Genomic DNA, 18,201 nt, shown 5'->3' on the forward strand with positions numbered 1-18,201 from the left:
GGTTTGCTGTATAGATTCATTACTATTGGTCCACACTTCTTGCTAATGTAGACACAGCCTGCATCTTTGCCATGTTTTGCAGTGGATTTCTGTAGGGTCTTTATTATCTGGATTTTTTTTTTCTATTATTTGGATTACTCTTTATACTATAAGCTCTTATGGTCAGAGGTTTCTGTACCATGCCTGGTAAAATGAGGTCCTATTTTCACTTGGGATTTTCAGATTCATGATAAGCAAATACATATTGCATTAAGAAGATAGCCTTAATAGAGTTTTACATAATACTGCTTATAAGTGAGGTCAAGTTGCCTTTCTTCTTGAGAATGTATATTCCAAGTCAGTTGTACATTCCAATGTCCAAGTTGTACATTCCAATGTCCATGTTGGTTCTCCATCACCACATCCATTCCTTGCCGTAGGACAAATTCTGTTTGCTCTGACTGGAGACTGTTCTGAAGCTCTTTTACTTTGGACAGCTGGCAAGTAAGTCTTATACTAAACACTAAAAAATAAAATTTGAAGACATTCTCTTTTGTTCTGCTTTTTAATTTGAATCTGTAGAAGATGCTGTCCTAATTTTATTGTCCTTTGATTCAGAAGTTTTTTGTATTGTAAGCACAACAGTTGCATGTGTGGAACCAAAAAGTACAACTCCATTTTCTTTCTACCAATCACTGGAAAGTGGGGACTTCTGTCCCTTTGCTATGCTATGCTGCATTTTCCACTTGTTCTTCCTTTCTTCTTTGCCATAATAGTAATTTCAGTTCAAAAGAGTAAGGGCATTCAAAAAGTTGCTGCTTCAAAGAAATTACCTTAGAGAAAGCTGACATCAAGGCTCTTCAGTTATGGACAGCTTGTGATGGCTGTTCCTGCCTAAAGATCATACTCACTATGTGTTCTTCTGTCTGCTTCCATCTGACCCACTTTAACTCAGCTGGACACATCACCTTTTTTAGACTGTAAATGATTTTGGGTGCCAGGGACTGCCGCTTACTGGTTTTGTACAACATCTAGCACAGTGTTTGGAAGAAAAAAGTTGAAGTGCAACTTCAATATAGGTATTTAATAATTTAGATGCAGTTCTGACTACTCTTCCTGAGTCATTCACAATAAATTAGAAAATTAGAAAGCTTTTAGAGCTGTGTATCTGGATACTCTGAGTTTTGCTAAATGATTTTTTTTTAGTAGCTCTACATAGTAAAAGAATCTTTTGTTTCCAATTTTGCTGCTTTCAGAGAATTTTGTTCTGCCCAACTGGAGGAAAAAAAACACCCCAGAAGCAATGCCAAAAACCCAGCCCTACACCCTTCTACTTCTACCTCTCTCTTTCTAGAAGTAGTCTTAAAAGAAGCTACTCTGTCTGAGGATCAGTGCTGATCATAATTAGGGAATTTGCTTAATTGCTCTTCCAAGCAATTAGGACATTCATTGGTAACTCTCCTTCCCTCCTACAATTCTTGTAAACATAAGTCCTTGCATATATATTTTATGTTAAAAGCATTCGGAGCATGCATATGCATCAGAAGTCTCTTTTTTTTTTTTTAGTAGGAAATAGCAGCTTTAAAGCTATAATTAGAATATTCCAAGTAAAAAAGAATGTCTACTGCCTTAAGTATTATCTGCTCTAGGATTAGAATCACACTGAGGAAAGAAAATTGTCCTAATGCAAAACACTGAACAGGTAGATCATACAGAGAGGGACAATGCAGAGAGGGACAATGATACAATCTATGACTATGAGTAATCTAAGACAGATTATGATACAATCACAATAGCATCTGAACAACTGTGGTAGTATCCTTCTCCTTCTCCCCACCCCTTCAGTAGCGAAACTGGGTGCAGCTTGAGAAACGTCAGGGTTATGTAGTGAGTTGCCAATAGGTTTCAGGGTTGTTTGATGATAGCAAAAGGAACGATGAAAGCTGAGAATCTTGCATTCTGTTCCAGGCCATGTTGGAAAGGATGTGCTCTAGTGTTCGCAGACCCCTTCTGTTTCTTTCCTGCAGTTTGGCTCATTAAGCCTGTACCCAGGGTAGCACTAAATCCCATAACTTGAACGATTCTACATGCAATGGATAATTTATTTATTTGTGGAGATTGGAAGGTATGTTGTGGAATCAAGTGGGGCACTGTGGGATGGTCTCTACTTAGTTTGTTCTACTGCAAAATTTATGAGAAATGCCATGTAAGTCACTTCATCCAAACTTTTTTTTATGGACAAGTTATTAATTGTGTGCCTCATGAGTACATTGTCAAATCCCAAGTCTCTAAATTGCTTACTCAAAATAAGCAGATGTGCAAGCTTCAGTTGGTTTAAATGCCAGTCACCAATTGTAAAATAGAAATATTACCACAGTTGCAACTCATTAGGAGCCTCTAAAGATAATTTTTGTGAAGCACACAAGTAATGTAAATATGTGGAAGTCTACTGAAATTTGCATTCTTGTTTTTAGGGTTGCTGAACCCTAAAACAAGAGGGTTTAGGGTTATTGAACCTTTAGTTCAACAAGGGGAAGTGCAAAGTCCTGCACCTGGGGAGGAATAACCCCATGCACCAGTACATGCTGGGGGCTGAATGGCTGGAAAGCAGCTCGGCAGAAAAGGACCTGGGGGTCCTGGTGGACACCAAGTTGAACATGAGCCAGCAATGTGCCCTTGTGGCAAAGAAGACCAATACTAACCTGGGCTGCATTAGGAGGAGTGTTGCCAGCAGGTTGTGGTCTGAACAGTAATGGAGTCTGACAACATGTTATAAAACAAAGCTTTATTGAGGCAGTAGGAAAGATGAGCAACGACTGTGGTGAGTTAACCTTGACCGGCTGCCAGGTGCCCACCAAGCTGCTCTCTCACTCACCTCCTCAGTGGGACAGGGACAGAAGAAAATCAGATGAAAAACTCGTGAGTTGAGATAAAGGCAGTTTAATAAAGAAATGCAAAGGCCATGTGTGGAAGCAAAGGAAAAAAAACAAGCAAATTATTCTCTACTTCCCATCAGCAGGCGATGTCCACCCACTTCCTGAAAAGTAGGGCCTCAGTACTCATAGCAGTTGCTTTGGAAGTCAAACGCCTTAATAGCGAATGCCCCCCCTCCTCCTCCTTTCTCTTAGCTTTTATTGCTGAGCACAACGTCATATGGTATGGAATATCTCTTTGGTCAGTTTAGGTCAGCTGCCCTGCCCACACCCAGCCTACTGGCCTTTGTGGGGGGGTTGGGGTTGGAGAGACAGCCTTGGTGCTGTGTGAGCACTGCTCAGCAGTAGCCAAAACACTGGTGTGTTATCAACACCTTTCTAGCTACAAATGAGGGCTGCTATGGGGAAAGTTAACTGCATCCCAGACAGATCCAATAGAATGACGCACCCATACGGTGACTCACCAGATCACTGATAGCAAACACATTATTATAAGCAATGCCATGGCTCTGGTGGACTGCCAGGAACATTTGGTGTCCGGGTCATCTGGGAGGAACAGCCAATCATGCAAATGCCTTTTGAATGGGGGTGAGAGTCACACCACCCCTTGACTCCACCAATGGTAGTGTGATTTGAGAGATTCAAACTTTATATGGAATGTGGGCAGGACTCTGCCTATGCTTCCAAGGTCAAGGGGCAGTCTGTCTAGGCCTACAATAATGGTCAAGTGGCAGGGTGTCACAGGTTGACGGAGGTATCCTTCCCCTCTACTCAGCACTGGTGAGGCCGCACCTGGAGTCCTGTGTCCAGTTCTGGGCTCCCCAGTACAAGAGAAACACGGACATACTGGAGAGAGTTCAAAGAAGGGCCACAAGGATGGTTTAAAGGGAGTGGAGCATCTCTTCTATGAGGAAAGGCTGAGAGAGCTGGAACTGTTTAGCCTGGAGAAGAGAAGGCTCGGGGGGCATCTTATCAATGTATATAAATACCTGAAGGGAGGGTGCAAAGAAGATGGAGCCAGGCTCTTTTCAGTGGTGCCCAGTGACAGGACAAGAGGCAATGGGCACAAAGTGAAACACAGGAGGTTCCATCTGAACATCAGGAAAGACTTTTTTACTGTGAGGATGACCGAGCACTGGAACAGGTTGCCCAGAGAGATTGTGGAGTCTCCCTCCCTGGAGATATTCAAAAGCCATCTGGACATGGTCCTGGGCAACCGGCTCTTGGTGGCCCTGCTTGAGCAAGGGGGTTTGACTAGATGACTTCCAGAGGTCCCTTTCAACCTCAACCATTCTGTGAATCAAGTGCTCAAATGTCTTTTTAACAAGTTTTGTGAAGGTAATATTTCTGTAAAAATGCATCTTCTGGTTTCTTCTCTTGTATTAAGCTATGCTCAAGCACTCATGCTGAAATAAGCATCTATGCTAGGGCTTTCAGAAATTTTCTCAATGAGAGATTGTATGACAAGCTAACATACCTGGCCTAGCAAAACTTTCCAGTGTAAAAATATCCTTACTATTGAGTTCTTTGTGCTTCTAGTTATAAGAAGTGCCACAAACCTTTCTTAATGTGATCTTTCATCTTTTTCTTTATGTGTTTTTAGTCCTCCAGTTCGCCGTCAGAGAACAAGAAGGGATCGCTTGTCTCGACACAATTCTGTTAGCCAAGATGAAAACTATCACCATCTCTCCTATGGACAGCAGCAAGCGATAGAAGAGCCCCAAGCCTTTAACCCTCCAAATATATCCCACCGTATGTTGCACCCAGCTGCTCACCCGCCACAGCAGAACACAGTGATGGTTGACATTCATGATCAGGTAAGAGTGTGTTGAGAACATGGATGCAAATGTCTTAAACTCTGTGTATTCCTCTCCGAAGAGAGCAAATGAATGAACTCTCCTTGACAAATTAGCTGGCAATGGAGGTCACATAACACTAACTCCTATTAGTCCTCTTGTAGAGCGGTTTTTTTCTTTTTTTCTTCTGAGTAGTATCAGTCTATAGAGAGCTGCAGCATTCAGTGAAAACATTGATACATTTGTTACTTCAGAAAAAAAAAAAAATCTAGACTCTAATAGAGAAGAGTGAAAGTCAACAGTCTGTCAGTGTGTGTTGGCACACTTCTGAAGATCTCTGCATCCCACCTTTGAAATGTGACTCTTCTGCTTCTGAAGTTAATTTAGTTTAAGATATGCTATGGTAATAATGTATTTTACTTCATTGCATATGAAGTACCTCTCCTTAGCTTAAAGTGCTTTACATAGTTTAAATATATTCTTTAAAAATAGAATTCACAATGCATGTAATTGCTTACCTAACAGCAAAACTCATGATAATATCATCTCACCACTAAATTACTCATTCTAGCCTCAACCAGCTCCTTAAATGGCATGAGAAAATGAGATTTGCAGTTAGTCCAGAAAAATAAGTTAGGTCTTCCCTGAGACAGGAAGAGGAGTAGGACTCCATAATAGAGGCTCTTTAAAGGAAATTGTCCTCTTGATATAGCCTTTTCTTGTTCAAATCAGTAGACTGCAGCCCAAGTGTGTTTGTTGCTATGCAGTTACATTCATTAACTGGGGACAGAGCTGGTCATTCTAGTGCGATGTACAGGGGGGTTTCCTGAACCGGGGAAACCTCAGGGGGAGCCAAGAGACTCAACAGGAGCCCGCAGCTCGCACAACAGTGGCTGACAAGACCTGGGCGGGGCCAGGAGCAACGGCAGCCAAGCCCCCCCACATGTATAAAAGAAGCCCCTAGGGACCGCTAGCAACCAGGGCAGGCAAACAGGGCATGGCGCGTTAGCAAGGGCGTGGCGCGGCAGTTCGCGCGGCAGTTCAGGCGGAAGGGTGCACCAGAAGGGCGCTGTAGCTCTGGCAGCTTGACCAGGGAGAAAAGGTATCTACCTGGCAGAAGGCCATGGCCTCTCTAAACTCTGCACCCGCCGCAACTGACGCAGCTTCCCAGACAGAGCTAAAAAGGGAACATGCTACCACCCAGGCGTCAGGCTGCAGGGCGTGCCCTACTCTTATACCAGTACCGTACGGCTGTAGTGAGTACACCTGTGGGAGGTGCACCCAGGTAGAGGAACTCCTCAGCTTAGTGACAGAGCTCCGGGAGGATGTGAGTAGGTTGAGGAGTATCAGGGAGTCCGAGAGAGAGATAGATTACTGGAATCGCACCCTACCTTCCCTGGGACAGGCCTGTCAGGCAGGCAGGATGCATGATACGGAGGATTCTCTATCCTCTCTCCACCTGGCTGAACGCAGTGACTTAAGGGATAGGGGGCAATGGCGACAAGTTCCTGCCTGGAGCAGCAGGCGCATCTCCTCCGTGATACCCCACCTTCCCAGGTGCCCTTGCATAATGGGTATGAGGTTCTGCAAGTGGAACCGAACAATGACGAGGACGATGGTTCATCTAGGTTGGTGGTGTCGCCAAGGTTAAGTCGGCCTACACCCTGCGTCAAAACCGCTTCCATAAAGAAAAAAAGATGGGTCATTGTCATAGGAGACTCCTGAGGGGAACAGAAGGCCCAATATGCAGATGGGACCCACTTCTTGGGGAAGTCTGCAGCCTCCCTTGGGCCCGGGTTAAAGATGTTACAAGAAAACTTCCTACCCTGGTACGGCCCTCAGATTATTATCCATTATTGATTTTTCAGGTAGGCAGCGATGAAGTTGCAATAAGAAGTCTGAGGTCAATCAAGAGAGACTTCAGGGCCTTGGGATGACTGGTTAAGGGATCAGGAGCACAAGTAGTGTTCTCTATCCTTCCAGTTGCAGAGAATGCTGTTGGAAGAAACAGGAAGACACAGATGATCAATACCTGGCTCCGTGACTGGTGTCACTGGCAGAATTTTGGGTTTTTTGATCATGGGTCAGTCTACACGACACCAGGCCTGCTGGCAGATGGGGTACACCTATCTCTGTCCTGGTTCCAGCTGGGATAGAGTTAATTTTCTTTCTAGTGCTGTGTTTTGGGTTTGGTATGAGAAGAATGTTCATGGCGCATTGATGTATTAGTTGTTGCTAAGTGGTGCTTACACTAGTCAAGGACTCTTCAGCTTCCCATGCTCTGTCAGGTGCACAAGAAGCTGGGAGGGAGCATAGCTGGGACAGCTAGCCCAGCTGGCCAATGTGGTATTCCATACCATATGACGTCATGCTCAGTATATAAACTAGGAGGCATGGTCCGGGAACGGAGGGAATCGCAGCTCGGGGACGGGCTGGGGCATCGGTCTGCGGGTGGTGAGCAGTTGCATTATGCATCGCCTGCTTTGTATATTCTATTATTGTTGTTGTTATTGTCATTACTACTGTTCTACTTTGGTTTATTTCAATTATTAAACTGTTTTTATCTCAACCCATGAGTTTTCCCACTTTTACCTTCCCGATTCTCTCCGCCATCCTACCAGATGGGGGCGGGGTGAGCGAGCAGCTGTGTGGTGCTTAGTTGCTGGCTAGGGTTAAACCACGACAGTCCCAAAGGGGGAAAAGGATCTTTGCGCAGGAATTAGCAGGGCTCATTGAAAGAGCTTTAAATTAGATTTGAAGGGGGAAAGGGATAAAACCAAGCTCCCTAGAGATAAGCCTGGCAGAGGCACGCCAATGTTTGAGGGATGGTGTGCTAGCGAGGTCCTTCGGTCTGCCATGTCAGTGGAGGTAGGGGATGGAGATCCATGTGGCAGCAAAGATGCAAGGGTTCTTGATGTGTTAGAAACCACGGAAGCACTTGAGAACAGTCACATAGGAATCAGGGCTTCTCCTCCAAAAAAGGTGGCAGGATCAATAGCCCAACCGAAGCGCATCTACACCAATGCACGCAGCATGGGCAACAAACAGGAGAAGTTGGAAGCCATTGTGCAGATGGAAAGCTATGACATAGTTGCAATCACGGAAACATGGTGGGATGACTCACACGACTGGAGTGCTGCAATGGATGGCTATAAACTCTTCCGAAGGGATAGGCAAGGAATGTTAGGGAGTGTTTTGACCATCTAGAGCTTGATGATGGTGATGAAAGGGTCGAGTGTTTATGGGTAAGAGTCAGGGGAAAGGCCAACAAGGCAGATATCATGGTGGGAGTCTGTTATAGACCACCCAACCAGGATGAAGAGGCAGGTGAAATATTCTTAGAAGCAGCTGGGAGAAGTCTCACGTTCGCTAGCCCTTGTTCTCATGGGGGACTTCAACTTACCAGAAGTCTGCTGGAAATACAATACAGCAGAGAGGAAACAGTCTAGGAGGTTCCTGGAGTGTGTGGAAGGTAACTTCCTGACACAGTTGGTGAGTGAGCCAACTAGGGAAGGTGCCCCACTGGACCTGTTGTTTGCGAACAGAGAAGGACTTGTGGGTGATGTGATGGTTGGAGGCCGTCTTGGGCATAGCAATCATGAAATGATAGAGGTTTTGATTCTTGGAGAAGTAAGGAATGTGGTTAGCAGAACTGCTAGCTTGGACTTCCGGAGGGCAGACTTTGACCTGTTTAGGGGCCTGGTTGACAGAGTCCCTTGGGAGGCATTCTTCTGAAGGGCAAAGGAGTCCAAGAAGGCTGGACATTCTTCAAGAAGGAAATCTTAAAGGCACAGGAGCAGGCCGTCCCCATGTGCCGAAGGACGAGCCGGCGGGGAAGAAGACCGGCCTGGCTGAACAGAGAGCTGTGGCTGGAACTCAGGAAAACAAAGAGAGTTTATGACCTTTGGAAGAAGGGGCAGGCAACTCAGGAGGACTACAAGGATGCCATGAGGTTATGCAGGGAGAAAATTAGAAGGGCCAAAGCCCAACTAGAACTTAATCTGGCTACTGCCGTAAAAGACAATAAAAAAATGTTTCTATAAATACATTCACAAGAAAAGGATGGGCTAAGGAGAATCTCCATCCTTTATTAGATGCGGGGAGAAACATAGTGACAAAGGATGAGGAAAAGGCTGAGACACTTAATGCCTTCTTTGCCTCAGTCTTTAATAGTAAGACCAGTTGTTCTCAGGGTACCCAGCCCCCTGAGCTGGAAGACAGGGACAGGGAGCAGAATGAAGCCCCCATAATCCAAGGGGAAATGGTTAGCGACCTGCTACACCACTTAGACACACACAAGACTATGGGGCCAGATGGGATCCACCCAAGGGTACTGAGGGAGCTGGCGGAAGTGCTCACCAAGCCACTTTCAATCCTTTATCAGGGAACTACAGGCCTGTCAGTTTGACCTCGGTGCCGGGGAAGGTTATGGAGCAGATCATCTTGAGCGCCATCACACGGCACGTATGGGACAAACAGGGGATCAGGCCCAGTCAGCATGGGTTTATGAAAGGCAGGTCCTGCTTGACCAACCTGATCTCCTTCTATGACAAGGTGACCCGCCTAGTGGATGAGGGAAAGGCTGTGGATGTTGTTTACCTGGACTTTAGTAAAGCCTTTGACACCGTTTCCCACAGCATTCTCTTGGAGAAACTGGCTACTCATGGCTTGGAAAGACGTACACTTTGCTGGGTGAAAAACTGGCTGGATGGCCAGGCCCAAAGAGTTGGGGTGAATGGAGTTAAATCCAGTTGGTGGCCTGTCACGAGCGGTGTTCCCCAGGGCTCAGTTTTGGGGCCAGTTCTGTTTAATATCTTTCTCAATGATCTGGATGAGGGGATCGAGTGCTCCCTCAGTAAGTTTGCAGACGACACCAAGTTGGGCGGGAGTGTTGATCTGCTCGAGGGTAGGAAGGCTCTGCAGAGGGATCTGGACAGGCTGGATCAATGGACTGCGGCCAACTGTATGAGATTCAACAAGGCCAAGTGCCGGGTCCTGCACTTCGGCCACAACAACCCCATGCAACGCTACAGGCTTGGGGAAGAGTGGCTGGAAAGTTGCCCAGAGGAAAAGGACCTGGGGGTGCTGGTTGACAGCCGGCTGAACATGAGCCGGCAGTGTGCCCAGGTGGCCAAGAAGGCCAACGGCATCCTGGCCTGTATCAGAAATAGTGTGGCCAGCAGGACTAGGGAAGTGATCGTGCCCCTGTACTCGGCACTGGTGAGGCCGCACCTCGAATACTGTGTTCCGTTTTGGGCCCCTCACTACAAGAAGGACATTGAGGTGCTGGAGCGTGTCCAGAGGAGGGCAACGAAGCTGGTGAAGTGCCTGGAGAGCAAGTCTTATGAGGAGCGGCTGAGGGAACTGGGACTGTTTAGTCTGGAGAAGAGGAGGCTGAGGGGAGACCTCATCGTGCTCTACAACTACCTGAAAGGAGGTTGCAACAAGGTGGGTGTCGGTCTCTTCTCCCAAGTAGCAAGTGATAGGACGAGAGGAAACGGCCTCAAGTTGCGCCAAGGGAGGTTTAGATTGGATATTAGGAAAAATTTCTTCACTGAAAGGGTTATGAAGCCTTGGAACAGGCTGCCCAGGGAAGTGGTTGAGTCACCATCCCTGGAGGTATTTAAAAGACGTGTAGATGTGGCACTTATGGACATGGTGGACTTGGCAGTGTTAGGTTTACGGTTGGACTTGATGATCTTAAAGGAAGGAAGAGGAAGAGAAACAAAGATGGGGGCGTGCACGGACAGAGGAATAGAGAGACATGCATGCGCACACACAGACACAGATGGGAGCACACACAGACGCAGAGAGAGACAGACAAAGAGAGAGACTGAGACATATGTGCGTGCACAGGCAAATGTAGAGGAAGAGAGAGAGTCACGGGCATGCACAGACGCAGACAGAGGCAGGCAGAGAGACAGAGAGACGAGTGCACACAGACGCAGAGGAAGAGGAACAGAGATGTGCGTGCGTACAGATACAGAGGAAGAGAGAGACAGAGAGTGAGACAGAGACATGCATGTGCATAGACATAGACGGGAGCACACAGATGCAGAGAGAGAGACATGCATGCAGATGCAGAGGAAAATAGACAGGTGTGCATGCACAAAGATGTGGAGAGACGTGTGCACATTAAGACAGAGAGAGAGACTTGTGCACACACAGATGCTGAGGAAGAGAGATGCGCGTGCACAGAGATGCGTACACACATGCAAAGGAGGAGAGATAGAAAGACACGCACACACATACACAGACTGGAGCACACACAGACACAGAGAGAAACAGGGAGGCGCGCGCACAGATGCAGAGGAAGAGAGACAGAAGCACATGCACACAGACACAGAGACACGTGCACATGTTCAGACACAGAGAAAGACAGAGAGACAAACAGGCGTGCACGTGCACAGACATAGCAGTAGAGAGACACAGACACCTGCATATACATAGATACAGAGAGAAGCGACTGCACACAGACGAGGAGGAAGAGAGACACACACAGACACAGAGACATGCACACGCACAGAGGCAGAGGAGGAGAGAAAGAGAGATTCATGTGCACAGAGACACATGCAGACTCAGACTCTGAGAGAGATGAGCATACACACAGACAGAGGAAGAGAGACAGAGAAGTGTGCACGCATGCAGAGGAACAGAGACAGAGACGCACACACACAAACGCAGAGCGAGACAGAGAGAGACACGCACACAGATGCAGAGGAAGAGAGAAAAAGATGCGGGCACGCACAGAGGGGGGGGAGAGAGAGAGGGGACACATGCTGGAACTCCAAAATGAAGTGGAGTCAAAGGCAGCTGAGTGGTATGCTACAATTGCCATTGCCAATGCATTTTTCTCAATTCCTTTGGCAGCAGAATGCAGGCCACAGTTTGCTTTCAGGTGGAGGGGCGTCCAGTACACCTGGAATAGACTGCCCCAGGGGTGGAAGCACAGTCCTACCATTTGTCATGGACTAATCCAAACTGCATTGGAACAGGGTGATGCCCCTGAACATCTACAATACATCGATGACATGATCGTGTGGGGCAACAAAGTAGAAAAAGTGTTTTAGAAAGGAAAAAAGAATAATTCCGATCCTTCTGAAAGCTGGTATCACCATAAAAAGAAGCCAGGTAAAGGGACCTGCACAGGAGATCCAGTTCTTGGGAATAAAATGGCAGGATGGACGTCATCATGTCCCTATGGATGTGATCAACAAGATAGCAACTATGTCCCCACCAGCTAACAAGAAGGAAACACAAGCTTTCCTAGGCCTTGTGGGATTCTGGAGAATGCATATTCCAGGTTACAGTCAGCTTGTGAGCCCTCTCTATCAAGTAACCTGAAAGAAGAACTATTTAGAGTGGGGCCCCGAGCAACAACAAGCCTTTGAGCAGATAAAGCAGGAGATAGCTTGTGCGGTAGCCCTTGGGCCTGTCCGTACAGGACCAGCTGTGCAAAATGTGCTCTACACTGCAGCCAGGGAGCATGGTCTCACCTGGAGCCTCTGGCAGAAAACACCAGGAGAAACCTGAGGTCGACCTCCAGGGTTTTGGAGCCGGGGGTATCAAGGATCGGAAGCCCACTACACCCCGACTGAAAAAGAGATACTAGCAGCATATGAGGGGGTTTGAGCCGCTTCAGAAGTTGTTGGTAGAGAAGCATAATCTCCTCTTGGCACTGCGATTGCCTGTGCTACACTGGATGTTCAAAGGAAACATCCCCTCTACACATCACGCAACTGATGCTACATGGAGTAAGTGGGTAGCATTGATCACGCAACGGGCTCAAACGGGGAACTCCAACTGCCCAGGAATGCTGGAAGAGATGATGGACTGGCTAGAAGGCAGAGATTTTGGAGCATTGCCTGAGGAGGTGGCTCATGCCCAAGAGGCACCACCATATAATGAGTTATCAGAAGATGAAAGGCGTTATGCTCCATTTACTGATGGATCCTGTTGTGTTGTAGGAAACCATCGGAAGTGGAAAACTGCTGTGTGGAGTTCCACACAAGAAGTTGTTGAAGGTGTTGAAGGAGAAGGCGAGTTTGCAGAAGTGAAAACCATCCAGCTGACCCTAGAGATTGCTGAATGAGAAAAGTGTCCAGTACTCTATATTGACTCCTGGATGGTGGCAAATGCCCTATGGGGGTGGCTACAGCAATGGAAGAAGATCAACTGGCAGCGCAGGGGTAAACCCATCTGGGCTGCTGCACTGTGGCAAGGCATTGCTGCCTGGGTAGAAAACATCACTCTAAAGGTACAGCACGTAGATGCTCACATGCCCAAGAACTGTGCCACTGAAGAACATAGAAACAACAAACAGGTAAAGACGACTGTCAAAATTGAAGTGACTCAGGTGGACCTGGACTGGGAGCATAAGGGCGAGTTCTTTGTAGCTCAATGGGCCCACGAAACATCGGGACATCTAGGGAGAGATGCAAGAAAGACATTGAGTTGCTGGAGCATGTCCAAAGAAGAGCAACAAAGCTGGCGAAGGACCTAGAGAACAAGTCTTATGAGGAGCGGCTGAGGGAACTGGGACTGTTTAGTCTGGAGAAGAGGAGGCTCAGGGAGACCTTATCGCTCTCTACAACTACCTGAAAGGAGGTTGTAGCGAGGTGGGTGTTGGTGTCTTCTCCCAAGTAACTAGCGATAGGACGAGAGGAAATGGCTTCAAGTTGCACCAGGGGAGGTTTAGATTGGATATTAGGAAAAATTTCTTCACTGAAAGGGTTATGAAGCCTTGGAACAGGCTGCCCAGGGAAGTGGTTGAGTCACCATCCCTGGAGGTATTTAAAAGACGTGTAGATGTGGCACTTAGGGACATGGTTTAGTGGTGGACTTGGCAGTGTTAGGTTTACGGTTGGACTTGATGATCTTAAAGGTCTTTTCCAACCTAAATGATTCTTTGATTCTATGATTCTATATCCAGGTCCCAAACTGCAAGGCTTAAAATGCAATTCTTACAGCACAGCTCATGAAGTGACTTGCATTCACTACAGCAGCAGATCACTGATGTTTTTTCTGTGCAGAGCACTGCTCAATAAGGAAGTATCTGCACCCAGAGCAGAGCGCATGAGTTAAAGCTAATAGTCTTTCTGGCCTTGTCACAGCCTTCGCTTGTATCTGAACAGTTGAGTTACTAAAGTATCTCAAAATAAAAATACAATTTGTCTTTGTCCTTGGGTGATCAGACTTACAGCGTCATCTTGAGAAATGATTGTTCTATGATGCTGTCACTACCTTCCAAGCATCATCCACAGCCAGGTGTTAGTGTTTTCATAGTTACTATGGATCTTCCATGATCATGCTTTGCACAGACTACTCTAGAGAGGGAACCACTTTCTCTTTTTTTTATTTTCTTTCTTTCTACACTGAGAGCAGTGGTAACCTCTCCTGAATCGCATCTGGCACTGCCCTCAAACATCCAACAGTTATGGCATTAAAAACTCTCTGATAGCTCACATACAAAATATTTGCATTTGTACCTGAACTGGAACTAGGTCAAAGTCACTGTTTCTGCTGAGAGGCTTTTTTCCCAAATATGTGCAGTTTTGAGATTTGAAGTTTTATTCAGTCATCTGTGTGATGTTCCTGTTTTGGCCTCTGCATCTCATGGCCAGTTAAGTAGGTTAGCTCTCTTCGGTTTACTTATTCTCACCTTTGTAATGAGCTGTTCTTGCTTGTTCATTTTCCAAGGGTGGATTACTTTTTAGTAGGTTGTGAAGGAAGGTTCTTCAAAATAATTGCTTTCCATGGATCCACGTTCCCTACCTATGATTCTTTGCAGTTTTTGCTAGATTCCTGATGTAATACAAGGAATTGAGCAGTGTCTGGGTCCAGAGTACCTTCTACCCTTGGATTGATGATAGAGTTCTAAGTGAATATTGCTAACTAAAAAAAAACTGTAAGCCATCATGTTCTCTACTATATTTGTAGATATTTAGTGGATGTTGTCTCAGAGGCATATTTATGAATATGTAACCTTGTCTTTTTCAGCTTTTAAATTAATCTTTAGTTTCAACTACTGTTGTTAGTCATGTTAAGACACATCCCTGGAGTGTTGCCCTGAGTAGGCATTCAGAGATTGGCTTCTTTACAGGAAAGAAAATCTATCTGAAGTTCTTCTTCTTCAAAGATATAAGTCTCTGGGTTAACATTTAATCACTCTGCAAGGATGAGTTGAAGAGATTCTTTAGATACTTGTAGGGGTTTTTTCCCCCCCTTTTTCTGACTGGCTTCTATGTGGGAGTTACTGTTGCCTATTTTCTCTAAGAACTAACCTTAGTGTGTGGGAGGGGCAGCTTTGCTGAATTTGAGATGCTTTTGAGAGCCTCTAACAGTGCTTTGGAGGACTAAGCATCTTGAGAGCTCCCTCCTGGCCTTGTCCTAAAAGCACTGACTGAAGAGCGATACTCCAATGAGAAGATTTATTTATTTTTTTTTTTTTGTAAAGGACAGGGATTACAGGTATTTGCTTTCTTTAACACCTTCAGAGTAAAAAATACTTTTTTGTTATGTTAGGTGAAAGCTTGTTTTCTGTGCCATGCCATAACTGTCCAAAGCCCTTGTAACAGCTTACTTCATACACTTGTGTTTTTGCTGCAGATCCATCAGGGCGCAGTCCCCGTCTCATATACGGTGACAACGGTGGCGCCACATGGAATTCCACTTTGTACAGCCCAGCACATACCACCCTGCAGCACACAGCAGGTCCCAGGTTGTTCTGTGGTATTCAGTGGACAGCACCTTCCTATCTGTAGTGTGTCTCCTCCAGTAAGTATGGTTCTCTAGTTATATTGTCTCTGGACTTAGACTTACGAGGTGGAAAGCCTGGAGTTTCACTGCCCATACAGCTTTCCCTGATGAAAAATAAAAACTATTATTTCCTGGGGTAAATTGTAATGGTATATATAATATGGTATATATAATAGTGCAAGCTTTAGAGCTAGTAAATGTATTGTGCTTCCCTGCTCCCTTCATAGAATTATACCATATTCTCATGGTTTTTTTACTCAAAATGGATGCTGGTTTATGATCTGGTCTCTTACCCTATCCATTAGCAGCTATTCTACATACATTCAGATGCTTACAGGAAAAGACTTCAAAGTTCATCAAGTACTATTAGGAATCTCACCTAGAGCTTTTATCTGGAAATGGACTTTGCTGTGGTTTACCCGGCAGGCAGCCAAACACGACACAGCCACTTGCTCAATCCCCCCCCGCAGTGGGATGGGGGGGAGAATCAGAAAAAAAAAAAGTAAAATTCGTGGCTTGAGATAAAGACAGTTTAATAGAAGAGAAAAGGAAAGGAAAATACTAATAATACTAATGATAGAACAGAGAAAATGAGTGACACACAATGCAATTCCTCACCACCTGCCGAACAATGCCCAAAACAGCGATCGCTAATTCCTGGACCACGTCTCTTATTTATATACTGAGCATGACATCATATGGTATGGAATACTCAGTTGGCCACCTGGGCCAGCTGTCCCGGTATGCTCCCTCCCAGCTTCTTGTGCATTCACAGAGCATGGGAAGCTGAAAAGTCCTTGACTAGCAGGGTACTTAGCAACAACTAAAAACATCAGTGTGTTATCAACATTCTTCTCATACTAAATCCAAAACACAGCACTAGGAAGAAATTTAACTCTATCCCAGCCGAAACCAGGACAGGATCCACCCCTTATTCTATACCATTTACGTCATGCCTAGGTCTCACATTTTCCAATACATTCCAATTAATCACCACCACCTTTCTTGTCTTTTGATATATACACTGATGTTTTCAGTTGTTGCTAAGTACCCTGTTAGTCAAGGACATTCAGCTCAAGAAAAAAACAAAACAAACCAAGTGATGGGAGGGAGCACAGCCAGGACAGCTAGCCCAGCTGGCTAATGGGGTATTCCATACCATGTGATGTCATGCTCAGTATATGAATGGTAGGCGTGTTCCAGGAAGTAGCGATGGCTACTTGGTTATCGGTCAGCGTGGGTGGTGAGCAATTGCATTGTGCATCACTCATTTTGTATATTCATTCATTGTTATTATTATTTTCCCTTTTCTGTTCTATTAAACTGTCTTTATCTCAACCCACGAGTTTTTTTCTCACGCTTACCCTTCCGATTCTCTCCCCGTCCCGCTGGGGATGGGGGGAGTGAGCGAGCGGCTGCGTGGTATTTGGCTGCCTGCCAGGTTAAACCACAACAGTCCTTTTTGGCGCCCAACGTGGGGCTTGAAGGGTTGAGATAACGACACATCTGACCCGAACAGGATAAAACAAATTTGTTATAAGCATTCATTATATCGGTTTAGTAGTCGCTGGTCACAATGTTGGTTTATTTGCTCTCAGAGTTGTTGGATCTGTTCTGGGAGTTTTGGTATGTAGCACCTTACTGGCTGTATGTACTGCTGTTTGTAAGTATTTATGTGCGGTTTATCATCTCTGCGAAATGGATTAAGGTCATCGCTGTGCTATACTGTGTGACACTGGTTTATGTTATGATAAAATTATTGATCAGGAGCCTGTACTCAGCACTGCCGTCATTCCTGTTCTTCGGGAGCTATCTTTTGGAAACTATTAATAATTACACTTTTTACCCCTTCTCCTCGGAGAGCCAATTTACAGGGGAAACAGCTTCCTTTACCTTCCCCTTCTCCTCAAAGCTGATTACAGTAGCTCTTGAGGATTTTGAATATCCTTGGGATACTCAAACCCGCGTGTTCCTATTGCAATGTCTCCTGAATGTGGTTCAGGCCTTGTTTAAGGTTAAACAACTATTTAAGAATACCACCCAGAGATCTGCCCCGAGGCTGGATAGTTATGAGTGGCAGGGTGTGTGGGATAGTATGGGCGAGTGCCTAGGACAGTGGTCACCTCCAATGTTTTGGAACTTCACCCCTGAACAAGTGCAGAATCCTGAAAAAATAGTAAAATATTTGGAAAACGTATGCTGTCACGCTGGCAATTCCAGAGAGACCCAGATTACTGCAACGTGCTGGGGCCTGGCCCATGCCTACCGAGCCCTATTCAACACTGTTCAGAACCCTCAAGGGGGAGAGAAGGTCTCCGGAACTGATGACAAAACGATGGGCACTGCAGTTACTCCAACCCCCGTGACAGACACTGCGGCTACTCCAACCCCTGCGACGGGTACTACAGCTGAACCAGAGGACCCTTCTGTTCTGGGGTTGCTGAGGGTTGAAGAAAAGCAGGTACCAATTGCTACCACAACAGTGCACCGGCGACAATATCGCACCGAGACACCCTGATCCCCATCCATAAGCTGATTCGTCGACTGGAGAGCCAAGGAGTGATCAGTAAGACTCGCTCACCCTTCAACAGTCCCATATGGCCAGTGCGAAAGTCCAATGGAGAGTGGAGACTAACAGTAGACTACCGTGGCCTGAATGCAGTCACGCCGCCACTGAGTGCTGCCGTGCCGGACATGCTAGAACTCCAATATGAACTGGAGTCAAAGGCAGCCAA

General features: G+C 46.0%; 1 protein-coding gene across 1 annotated transcript in view; it reads left to right on the top strand.

Annotated features, from left to right (window-relative positions):
* Positions 1-18,201, top strand: part of LOC142075099 (E3 ubiquitin-protein ligase RNF38-like) — a 342,549-nt gene that overhangs the window by 285,157 nt on the left and 39,191 nt on the right. Inside the window, exons 4-5 of the mRNA XM_075136117.1 lie at positions 4,516-4,729; positions 15,317-15,484. Coding sequence (XP_074992218.1) covers positions 4,516-4,729; positions 15,317-15,484 — 382 coding nt within the window. The remainder of the gene's footprint in view (positions 1-4,515; positions 4,730-15,316; positions 15,485-18,201) is intronic.

This window comes from Calonectris borealis, chromosome W (assembly GCF_964195595.1).
Source record: "Calonectris borealis chromosome W, bCalBor7.hap1.2, whole genome shotgun sequence".
Taxonomy (NCBI): domain Eukaryota; kingdom Metazoa; phylum Chordata; class Aves; order Procellariiformes; family Procellariidae; genus Calonectris; species Calonectris borealis.